This window comes from Etheostoma cragini, chromosome 13 (assembly GCF_013103735.1).
Source record: "Etheostoma cragini isolate CJK2018 chromosome 13, CSU_Ecrag_1.0, whole genome shotgun sequence".
NCBI classification, from domain to species: Eukaryota; Metazoa; Chordata; class Actinopteri; order Perciformes; family Percidae; genus Etheostoma; species Etheostoma cragini.
Genome location: NC_048419.1, coordinates 5179692 through 5192202, shown reverse-complemented (window position 1 = coordinate 5192202; position 12511 = coordinate 5179692). Strand labels below are relative to the sequence as shown.

Genomic DNA, 12511 nt, shown 5'->3' with positions numbered 1-12511 from the left:
AAGATGGCGGACAGCGTCAGCAACAGCTACAGTGAGTTTTTCTTTTCTTTTTTGTAAACTCTGTGAACACAATGTTCTCAATGCTGAGTTCATGTGTCGTGTCCAGCCTTCTTAGTGTTTTAAAAATAGTGATTCTGACGCGATCAGAGTGGTGCCCCTAGCTCTTCCATTCAAAACGAGAATACGGTAAATCTTAAAGGAGCGCTTCCATCCTATTTATGCTTTTAAATGAAAGTTTGACTCGGGTACATTCAACAAAAACCCCTTTGTTACATTTTGCCGAGAGTTACACTTTAAGATTAAGCTTCAAATGCTAAAAAAAACAACAATAGCACTTCACTGTAGGAATGCAATAAAAGAATAAATGATCAAGCCATTTCCACCGAATTTTAAAAGTTAACAGCCTAATAAATACAGAAAACATTATGTGGAATGCATAAATTATACCCAAGAAAAATGATCTTAAATGAGATTCCCAAGCAGCAATTTAAAGTTTCACAAATAGCCTTGCTGGTGAAGTTTTTCCTTTAGGAGATTTTGCATTTTTAACTTCTCTGGTAATCCTATCAAAACCGGAAATCATTATCCGAACTGTACGCTGACGAGGACTACAGGTCCGCAGGTGGATCAAAACAGTTTGATCATGCTCTCTCTGGACTTGCCGACTCCGACCCACTTCACTGAAATGAAATGAGAAACAGAAAGACAGACAAGATGTGACTGGCAGCTTTGGCAACGCGAACAACGGCGTGGCTGCAGTCTATCCATTAACGTGAAGTGCCTCTTAACAAACCTGGCACTTGCAGGAAGTCCTCGATGAACCGAATGTAACTCTGGGCCTGCGACGGCAGCTCCTCGAAGCTGCGAGCCGCCTCCGTGTTGCAGCACCAGCCGGGCAACGTCTCGTAGTCCACGGACACCCGCGTCAAGACGTCCATGTTCGCTACAGCATGAAGCACATTGATTACATTGAGCCAATGCTTCAAAATGTTCTGCACTTTATAGTTACTTATTACTCTGTACGTCTTACTGTGACCTGTGCAATATGTAATAATAAAAAATAAAAAAAATGTTTGACAGGACAGCTTAGACATGAAAGGGGATTCAGAGGATTGAGCCTCTGTATACGGGCGCGTGCTCTACCAAATGAGCTACCCAGGCCCACGTGTATATAATGTACATATTACCATTACTCTTATTATTTTGTCTTCCTATTTTATCCTTTTGTATTTTTCTATCTTATTTATATTTAATGTGTATTTTTGTTATACGTTATGCTGCATTGAGCTTCTGTGACAAGTTAATTTCCCCATGGTGGTATCAATAAAGATGATCTTGTCTCTTATGAACGGTTTTTCTGCGGGTTTCCAGTTACCGATTATACTAATCATCATACTAATTCGTTAAAAGACTGGTCAAACCAGCAAGCATTGTTGATACATTTTAATATCTGAAACGGTGAGATGCTCCCACGTGTGTATATTTCTATTTGATAAAAGACTGCAGCACAACCAGCAAACACATCTGGATCAGGATAAGAGCCACTTCATCCAACATCCAGGCCCATAAAGATGATAAATGTACGAGGGAAATCAGTGATAACAGGCTGGCCGAGCGCAGCTGCAGTGTCACATGAGAAGCAGACAGAGAGAAGTTGTTTTATCATCCTCTGGTTCATTAGCTGAACAATTCAATTTGCGCCATTGGGCGCTGGGAGCAGAGCGATACAGAAGACAAATGCACCCTGAAATCTGCTCCAAACTGGATTTGCAAATCCCAAGATGTTGCATTTCCTAATAGGAAAAGCTGACGTGTACAAACAACACATCAGGGAGCATAAATGCTACTTTCATTCACCTGTAACCAAAATCTAAGTAGTACCTGGTACCAGAGATTTTCACAAGTCATTTTCACAAGTCTCAAGGGTAGGAACGAAAACTGACCGGTAGATCGAGAGCTTTGTCTCCTGGCTCAGCTGTCTTTTCGTCACAAAGGTGCGATAAATTGAATGTTATCCTGTACCCGCAGCGCCAATTCCCGCTCCATTCTCACAAACCAGACCCCAAGATATTTAAACTCCTTTACTTTGGGTAAATACTCACTCCCTACCTGAAGAAGGCACTTCATCGGTTTCCTGCTGAGAACCGTGGCCTCAGATTTAGAGGTGCTGATCCTCATCCCAGCCGCTTCACACTCTGCTGCGAACCGATCCCCTGAGTGATGAAGGTCACAGGCAGATGATGCCATCAAGACAACATCTTCAGCTAGAAGCAGCGATGAGATCCCCAGCCCACTGAACTGCAACCCCTCCCCACCCCGACTACGCCTCAATATCCTGTCCCTAAATACTACAGGATTGGTGACAAAGAGCAGCCCTGGCAGAGCCAACCATCACCTGAAATGAGTCAGACTTGAGAAGAGACCCCCTCCCCCCATATTCCCGCAGCACCTCCCACAGTGTCTCCTGTGCTACCCGATCATACGCTTCTCCAGATCTACAAAACACAGGTAGACTGGATGGGCATAATCCGAGGCTCCCTCCAGGATCCTTTCAAGAGTAAAGATCTGATTTGTTGTTTCCACAACCAGAACGGAATCCGCATTGTTCCTCTTCAATCCGAGGTTTGACAATCAGCGGACTAACCCTCCTTTCCAGCACCTTGGAGTAGACTTTACCAGGGTGGCAGAGAAGTGTGATACACCTGTAATTGGCACACACCCTTCTGGTCCCCTTTTTGAAAAGGGGAACCACCACTCCGGTCTGCCACTCCCTAGGCACCGTCCCGGACCTCAACGCACCGTTGAAGAAGCGTGTCAACCAAGACAGCCCCTCCACACCAAGAGCGTTCAGCATTTCTGGAGAGATCTCATCAATCCCCCAGCAGAACGATGGAGTCCCCCACTGGAGCCCCATACAGGACTCCATTCAAGGTGTCCAAGAAGACCGAATACTCCGAACTGTTGTAAACTGTTGTGGTAAACGCCAATGCAGCGGCCCTCAGCCGGGGACATGCGAGTATCCTCACAACCAGGGCAAATCCGGAGTAGGACAGAGTCCAACCCCTATCCAGGAGTACGGTTCCAGAACTGGGACTGTGCGAGTAAGCCCCACCAGATCTAACTGGTAGTGCTAGGCTCCACCTCCAGCACAAGTTCCGGCTCCCCCACAGAGAGGTGACATTCCACGTCCCCAGAGCCAACCTCGGCCGCCCGGGTCTGGTCCGTCGAGGCCCCTGACCTTCACCGCCACCCATGTGGCCCCACAACCAACCCCAGTGGTTCCTCGTAGACATGTGGTAGGCATATGGGATTTAACTTTACAGTCCCTAACACTATATTGTTACATTTTTTTAATTCAAAGCAGGTCCTGTAGTTACCATCCATACAGTATAGTATCAAAATCAGTTGTAGGATAACTTTATGGGGTCTACTTAACCCATCCCTCTAGCCCTCGGACCTGATGATATATTAACCTAATTCTGTCACATCATATGAATAAAGTATACAATTCACCTGTTCCCACATTAGCAAACCCCTGCGATGGTTAGCTTAGATATAAGATAAATGTAGAGTCTCTTTTAGTCGAAAAAAACGGCACAGGCAGGTGACAATGTGCACGGATGGATGAAATAGTAAATAAGACTACAGCAACAGAAATATGTGCAGAATTAAGACAGTCAAGACGGCCCAGCTAGTTGGGTGCATTTTGAGATGAAGTCCAATGTTGTTGATTCAGCATCATTTATATTGGTCACACAACTTGCACGTAGCTGTTCACTTACTGCCACGGTTTACAAGGTTATTGAAAGCAAAACTTGTATATCTTTGGGTTTTCAGCTGTGTAGGTCAGACACAAAAAGTAATTTGAGGAGGTTTTGTTGTGTTTCCAAAACTTGTAATGTTAATTTTTCACTATTTTCTGGTCTTTTAACCCCCCTGCCCTCTACTTAAGGACAACACTAAAATCTAATAATTTGAAGTGATTAAGCTAATGCTTGTTGACTGTTAAATCCATTACTATTTTTCTGTAATGGGAGCAACAAGCAGATCTTCAAAACCACTAAATGGGAATGACCTACCTGGGAAACTTGGTAGAGATTTTCCATCAACCTTATAGGCCACGCCCACTTTAATCTCCGGCAGCGTATCCAAAATGTCCAGCTTTGTCAGCGCAATTCTGCAAGGAAAGAAGTCACTCTGTTCAACTCTGGACAGTCAGAGTGCAGCATGAGGCTTAACTGGACCTCCAGTAATCACATTAACAGATTGATATTCTGAAATGGTTGAGATGGGTTCTTACGCAGAGAAGCCGTTGACCATGTGGGCGTATCGGACCAGTATCAGGTCCAGCCAACCACAACGCCTCTTTCTGCCCGTCGTCACACCGACCTCTCGCCCTCTGGACTGTAACAGTTCTCCAGTCTCCTGAAACACAACAAAAAAAGAAGCACACAAGCTCAACTGTGAAAGAGAAAGGAAAAATATTTTGAGATATTAAACTACATGTACTTTTTCAAAATCTCCCAGATACGTAAGCATATTTTAGGGATATCATGTGGTTCTGCCTGTTTTTACATCTGTGTGTGTGTGTAGGGACACACGCACTGTCAGCTGCACATTCCAGTGACATCCTGCTTCATCACCCTGATTTTTAACTAAACTGTGTCTGACCACAAGTCTGCCTCTGTAACCTCGAGGCTGAAGCTGACCACAACACCATGGAACTGATGATGTCACTGAGGCCTGTTTGGCTCACAGAAGAATCTCCATCACTGTGGGATGTTTCGTCAGTAGGGCTTCACAACGTGATTGTAATATGCACTTACATGTTGAATATCACAAAAACTATATTACTCTGTATAAAGAAAAAGATATTAAAGTTTACACAGTTCTGCTGCTTTCAGTATTCTGCTAAAAATAAGTGCAAGTGTATCAAAATCGCAACATGGACTAACGCAATATCCAAATTACAGGGGGAGGGGCGCAATATTGTCAATGGCAAATTGTGTCAAACCATTCTGAATGAGGTATGGTTTTGTGGTACTGCAGAGACGTGCCGGCCTACAAAAAGTTTCCTACAGTCAAAAAATCTGTTTTGCTGGGTACAGAAAGAAAGAAAAAAAACACAACAATGTAATAATTTGAATTTCTTTTAATGTTAATAATTTTCAATGAAACTGAGAATAATGATACAAAAACAATCATTCCCTCCAACATCTGGAATCATATCGCATTATCAGTCAATAATTATCTAAATTAGACATTTTCCTCATTTTGTGCAGCCCTAATCTCCATGTAATGAAAATAGAAAACCTCCCCCACAGTCACAATAATGGCTCCAGCTGGGTACTGACTGGAACCTTTTTTAATACCAATGCTAGCGCAGTGAGCTTCAATTTAACAGTTACTGAACAAGGAGACACAGGCCAGATGATTTACCCACTATCTCTCTGCAATACTGCTGAGCTGCGCTGCACCTTCCACATTTATCTATGACACTATGTGTCCTTGCTCACTAATATATTGTTCTGCATGGGTACTGCATTCATTGCAGGAGTGTTTTACAATGTGATTTATATAAGTTATTTTAGAATTAGGAGAAACCCACCCATAACAAGATATCTTTCAAGTTAAACAATGATGTTACTAGAAATGGTTATTCAGATTTTAAGACAACTAAAAACTGCTTCATTTTAAATGCGCCTTTACTCACATTATCCTGCTCTGTTGGGAAAGCGCCGACGCCCACCCGAGTGGTGTAGGCTTTGACGACACCGTACACTCGGCCAACGTAGGATGGAGGCACGCCCAGACCAGTGCACACTCCTCCCACGGTGCAGTTAGAAGATGTCACGAAAGGATACGTCCCTGAACAGAGAAACATCTGTTAACCTAAGGAAGCAAAACACCCGTCCATTTTCAATTATCAATTCCACAAACCCTGTGTTGCTTACCAAAGTCAATATCCAGCAGAGCAGCGTTTGCCCCCTCCACCAGGATCTTCTTACTGGGACCAGTAAGAGCTCTGTGCATGAAGTAGACGCCATCAGTCACCAGAGGACGCAGTCTCTCTGCAAGTCCCTGAAAAACAGTAACCAACGAGGGCTTAGATGCATTTCTAGATGTGCCGTTTGACATCTATAACCAAATATGAAAAGACTGGATACTAATATAATGAACACACTGAATACTGTTTAGCAATTACAACTCTTACTGCACCAACTACACATGCTCCCCCAGTCTGAGTTAATATCTCCTGTAGACAGGTGTGTTTAGCAATATGCGATGCAGCAGAGCAGCAAACTGTAGCAGCTTGCAGTGTTTCTATCACAGAAATAGACCGCGGTCAAGTGATGGATGGCGGGGTCAAACCAGCTGCCACTAAAATTGGAGACAGACGCCGGCAGAGCAGAGCGAAGTCTCGGTGACCAGAGCAGATGGAGTAACATCTCTTGTGAAACAGTGTCTGATCATTTTAATGAAAGGAGCTGGTTTGACCACTAGACCAGAACACAGGGCCTTCTGCCTGTATTTACTTTCTTGCTCCCTCCCCCAGACCTATCCGACCAATAAGAGGGCTGGACGTTCTTGCCTTATTTGTAATGACGCAATTTGGTACGCTTGTATTTTTCCAGGTGTGAAATCAAACCAAACCGACCGAGGGCAAATGGCTCCAAGTTTACTAACTCACCAACTGAACGAACTATAGGTGTGAAAACGCCCTTTCTGTCAACCATTCAAACTCAAGTGAGAGGGAATTGACACCCTTGTAATTAATAAACAATCTTGTTTGAGGCAACGTCATTATTTCTCATCTGTAAAAGCAGCATTACTGTCATAACAAATATCCGCATTACAAATGTTATGGTTTTTTTCAGATGGTTATTAATCGAGCCAAATATACTTTCAATAAATGTTTCCATTCACAAACTAACATTTGAAGCCCATGTGTTAGTAACAACATTAAGGATGTCGGTGTTCTAGTGTCACAGTGAGGCGTGACAGCGAGCCAATATGCACAACACCAGGACCTTGAAACCAAAGCTAAATTTGGCCATCGTTCATTTTATTATTTACACCCACTGACATGTCCAAATGTCTTCCACTAACCAAGGTCTATGGTTACAATCTCAATGCCAAGCAACAGAGTGAAAACACACTGATGTGATTCGGTCAGTAGTTCCTGGCTCACCTTCAGCTGCTCCAGTTCACTGTCAACGTCCACGTTAAGCTTTGGATACATGGTCAGGAAATGTTCTGCCAACATACGGAACCTGCGAGGAGGACAGAGTCTGCTTACACGTGTTCATTAACACTTAGGTGCATCTCTCTGCAAGCGAATACACAATATCATTTCACAACATGATACAGAGGACAGAGAGCCATCAGAATGCTCCCAATAAAGCAGAGCGACAGCAGTTTCCATGTGGACCACAGCCAGCTGTTGCCATCTGGTGGCAGGAGAGGATACAGACAGTACAAGTAATGAAGCACTGTGTTTTGAAAAAGAAAAATAAATCTGCTTATTGTGATGAAAATATTCCTGTACCCAAATTTGTGTCTTGAGAAGTTTCTTTATTAAATTTAGGGATGGAAACTGCCCTTTAAAGCTCGCCAAAGTATTGCAAAAAACCAGAAGGTTTTTGACTAAGACATTAAAAGTTCTGCACACTATGAAGTTTACAGAATTGGCAATCTTTGACATGTTATCTCATTTTAGAGCACGGATAATATGATATGAGAATATGAAAATTAAGGAAATACAAAAAAAATTGAACTCACTTTTCCTCAAAAACCTTGAAATCTGAGACTAGGTCACAGACCCGCAGGCCGTTGCGAGCAGCTTTGGAGGAGTAGGCAGGACCGATACCCTTTTTGGTGGTTCCCAAACTGGAGAACATATAAAAACACAACGTTAATTAACTATGATTTAATAGAAAATACTCCAATTTGAGAACAATCCACAACATATACACTTTAAAGTAAAAAGATACAGTATTTTTAAACTAATCAGAGTTGATTTACTTTTTCCCTTCTTGTTGCTGCCGCTGCTGCTCCTGGATACCATCAACAGCTTGATGGAAGTTGAACACTAGAGGCAGAGAATGGACTGTCAAGGACAAGGACATTTCTAATTCAAAACTGTCAATGGGGAAATGCTTACTCACCAAGGTGGGCTCGATCAGATATCTTCAATCTCTCCTCCCATCCTTGTAATCCTGCATGCAAAACAATGAAAACCCCATTACATGTTTGCACTACAACAAACATCTACACACCTTATCTATTTAGCAGGTATTGGTACATGCTACAAATACCATTGTGGGCTTCTTATGTCTTATGGACAGGATCCATATGATTTTTTAAGCCTGAACCAATATTTTCCCTTTCACATTATCTGATAATGATGTCCATTTGTGAAATACAACCCACCTTATATTTCTTAGACCTGCCTCTTAAGGTAAGTAGGTGTTTCAAATCACCACGAGTTTGATTATAATTCTGGTCCGACCATTTTTAACAAGTGGTATTAAAAAATTGTGAAGAATCAACAACAAGTGGGACACAATCATGAAGTGAAACAAAATTAGATATTTCAAACTCTTTCACAAATAGAAAAACTGAGAAATTGGGCGTGCAAAATTATTCAGCCCGCTTAAGTTAATACTTTGTAGCGCCACCTTTTGCTGCAGCTGTAAGTCGCTTGGGGTATGTCTATCAGTTTTGCACATCAAGAGACTGAAATATTTGCCCATTCCTCCTTGAGGTTGGATGGAGAGCGTTTGTGAACAGCAGTTTTCAGTTCTTTCCCCAGATTCTCGATTGGATTCAGGTCTGGACTTTGACTTGGCCATTCTTACACCTGGATATGTTTATTTGTGAACCCTTCCATTGTAGATTTTGCTTTATGTTTTGGATCATTGTCTTGTTGGAAGACAAATCTCCGTCCCAGTCTCAGGTCTTTTGGAGACTCCATCAGGTTTTCTTCCAGAATGGTCCTGTTTTTGGCTCCATCCATCTTTCCATCAATTCTAACCATCTTACTGTCCCTGCTGAAGAAAAGCAGGCCCAAACCATGATGCTGCCACCACCATGTTTGACAGTGGGGATGGTGTGTTCAGGGTGATGAGCTGTGTTGCTTTTACGCCAAATATAACGTTTTGCATTGTTGCCAAAAAGTTTGATTTTGGTTTAATCACCCCAGAGCAACTTCTTACACATGTTTGGTGTCTCCAAGGTGGCAAACATTTTAACTTGCCACAGTAGGTAAAACACAGGTATTACTAATAATATGACCTATGGTTCTGATTTATGTATATGTTCTAGTAAACCAGTGTGAGAGTAAGCCAGTATTTGCAGTTGCAGGGCCCAGACAGTGCTAAATGGAATTCAGCCATTTATTTATCATTCATTCACTTATTTACACCTGTGCATGTCTCAAAATGTCTTTTGTGAAAACGGCTCCATTTACAGATACAGACACTGCTTTCTTAGGACATGATATGTTGATATCACTGCTTTTCTCTTATTATTCAGAAAACTTTACCTTTGCCTTTCTGCAGGTTCTTTTCAGCCTCCTCAAAAAGACCTGGTAGGTGTATCACCACTCCGTTGCCTGTAATGCAAAATTAATCTTTAACAAACACTGTGAAAAATAACTTCTTATGATTAACAAACTGCTGATGTTTAATCCAATCACATTTACAAAAGTTCCTTTAAATGTTTCCTCTCATGTTTTCATAGTATGGGGGGTGGGGGAAAGAGAGAAAAACTACCAAAAAGAGTAAATGCAAATAAAGTCAAATGGTATTTGTGATACCAGAGCAATGTAAAACATTGACTGTTTTTTGTTTGACCTGTGGGTTGGTTCAACATGTGTGTAACTATCTATAGTCCGGTTAGTCTTGTGTGCACTGTGTTGATTTTCCATAATGTACCCAAGCATATTCTGTATAGCTAGGTATTTCCTACCACTACAAAAACAGCTCACTACACCAGTTCAGTGACACATTACAACTGATATGGCAGTTGGCTGTGCTTTTGATGGCCACCCTGATCTAGGTCATATACTCATTTTTATTGTTTTATTAGGATCTTTCTGTTCCCGCCAACTTCAAGTATTTCAAAATAAAAACACAAGGATTGTCACGTACCAATGAAGGAGACAGCCTTCTTGTTGAGCACTCCACTTGGCAGCAGGTGGAAGTCGTACTCCACTGAGTCCACAACCACTGTGTGACCTGCATTGTTGCCTCCCTGAAAACAAAACCGACATTCAGCTACAAGGCAGTTTTCTGATGAGAGACACCACTGAAGAAACTATCAATAAAGAGGACAGTTACAGCGACACGGTCCTGTATAATACCTTAGCCTGGTTCATAAGAACAGGGCCAACCGTTATTCAACCCCATGCAGGGTTTTTTGCTGTTTGTGGTGTGGTCATGAGATTAAAAGAAAAAAACATTTCTGCTGGTTAAAAGCCACAGGGTTGACTGCCAAGAGAGATAGCAACAACTGGGCAACAATGGACAGTCAGTACGTTAACGTTACATAATGTTACGTTCACAGGATACGCGTATCATGTTGTGGTCATGTGCTGATTCAGAGAACATGCTACCACGGAAGATTTAAAGACTTATAGAAAACTAAAAGAAAAACCCAAACAGACAAGCAGTTGTCACTCGGGTTCTTATTAGCATTAGCATTAAATTAGCACTTCCACATCCGGGATGTCAGACACGGTTGTTGACGTCGCAACACGGTCATTAATATTATCGGTAATGACTTTCACCAAACTCCCATGTTACTATTAATGGACGTTTTAATACCACCGCTATTGTATAATGTTTTAATCGTAAGTTAAAACCACAGCATAGTTGTGTACCTGACACCTGCATACAATATCCGCATCCATTGCAAGCAAGTCCACAACTTTTCCTTTGCCCTCGTCGCCCCACTGGGCTCCGAGCACGACGGTCACTTTGTTCTGAGGCTCCTTCGGGACACGGAGAGGACACTCCTGCGATACACTCTCCCGTGGCCGCTTAACTATCGGCTCCCCGTTCAGGGAAACGGTCTCTCGTCCGTTAACGTTATCCATGGTGCTGTCGGATGCCATGCTGCTACTGCCGCTGCTGTTGCCCTCCTTCTCCAAACCGGAATATCGTTTTACCGCGTTTCCCTGCGTCACAGGTGACGGGAAGTGCTCGTCTGTCACTTCACCGCTAGGTGGCAGCGTTTGTCTTTATGTTTTTGGTTCTTCTGATCTCAAAGTACATCTATTTAGGGACATTTATCATTATGTATTATCCCTATAAATCTATTAGACTGACTATAATGATTAACGGACACACAGACGTTGTATTTAACTCGGTGTCTTTATTTTCTTTAGGTGGTTATAGCCGTTATAGAGACGCTGCCGTTAATGCGATTCACAAAGAGTACACGAGATGATTCAGTCTTCTCCTTTTCCGTCTTCGCTTAATCCTCCGGACAGACCGCACAGCTTGATTTGCGCCTGGTAGTAGTACAACAGCTCAAATGAAATACTTTATCAGTACCAGATTAAAAAAATGCAACTGCCTTTGATCAAGTGTATACTTGTTCGATGTTATTTGATGTAGTTTAAATGCACAATTTAAGAAAATAGTTATTTTAAGTGATGCGGGAATCATAACAGCAGTGAGGAACTACCCTGTAAAGGGGGCCCTTGTCAAAATATAGTCTTAAAGAGTAAGACAAGAGTGTCAGGTATTCATGAAAACACCCAACACTGATTCACTGCAGCAATGTGTCCATCAAGCTGCCAGATGGCAGCAAAGGCAGCAGTTCCATGTCTGTAGGGTCATCGTTCCAGGTCAAACTGTTGTTGTTTTTTAGCATATTTTAATACAAATTAGAATTTAATTAAAACAGTGCCATTATAATGAACCAGAATATATCTGTGGTCAAGTTATGTCCCAGCATATGGCTGCTGGTTGGTTTTCTGGACCAAAACTTCTCACAACTGTCTGATTTTTTTGCATGCTAGGCCTTTATTTGTGACAGGACAGCTCAGACATGAAAGGAGAGAGAAGGGGAATGACATGCAGTAAAGGGCCGCAAGTCAGAACCGAACCCGCGGCCACTGCTTCGCACATCTGCACATGGGTGCATGCTCTACCAGGTGAGCTACCCAGGTACCCTTCAGCTTTGTTTTTGTGTTAATTGGTCTCATTAGCAAACTAAGTAATTTGTTGTATCAATTCACGTCAGGTTGCTAATGGGATTATTCAGAGTAAATACAGAGTGAACAACTGCACCAATCAGGTTGTCTGCCCCTCGAACTGTTGCCTGCCTAATGGTGACACTTACATTATCATAGATAGATAGATAGATAGATAGATAGATAGATAGATAGATAGATAGATAGATAGATAGATAGATAGACAGACACGCCCTAGTCTACATCAATATTTTCACAGTATTACATTTGGATCTGATTAGCAGAATAATACATTCTATTATGAGG

At 42.2% G+C, this 12511-nt stretch overlaps 1 protein-coding gene across 1 annotated transcript; it reads right to left on the bottom strand.

The window, feature by feature from the left end:
- Positions 1-603: 603 nt before the first annotated feature.
- Positions 604-11191, bottom strand: adssl (adenylosuccinate synthase, like). The gene is made up of 13 exons (XM_034889212.1): positions 10886-11191; positions 10155-10257; positions 9548-9616; positions 8169-8219; positions 8026-8092; positions 7783-7890; positions 7193-7274; positions 5955-6081; positions 5714-5868; positions 4301-4425; positions 4080-4177; positions 794-943; positions 604-680 (listed from the first exon to the last, which is right to left on the bottom strand). Exons 1-13 carry the CDS (start codon positions 11117-11119, stop codon positions 628-630), a joined length of 1422 nt encoding a protein of 473 aa, XP_034745103.1. The 5' UTR covers positions 11120-11191; the 3' UTR covers positions 604-627.
- Positions 11192-12511: the final 1320 nt, after the last annotated feature.

What these genes read in the sequence shown, in the direction of transcription:
- adssl (XM_034889212.1), bottom strand. Translation starts at nt 11,119, where the DNA reads ATGGCATCCGACAGCACCATGGATAACGTTAACGGACGAGAGACCGTT. An exon ending in ATCTGATCGAGCCCACCTTG is followed by an intron (nt 8,093 to 8,168) that starts GTGAGTAAGCAT and finishes CTCTGCCTCTAG; the next exon opens with TGTTCAACTTCCATCAAGCT. An exon ending in TCCCAACAGAGCAGGATAAT is followed by an intron (nt 4,426 to 5,713) that starts GTGAGTAAAGGC and finishes GTTGTGTTTCAG; the next exon opens with GAGACTGGAGAACTGTTACA.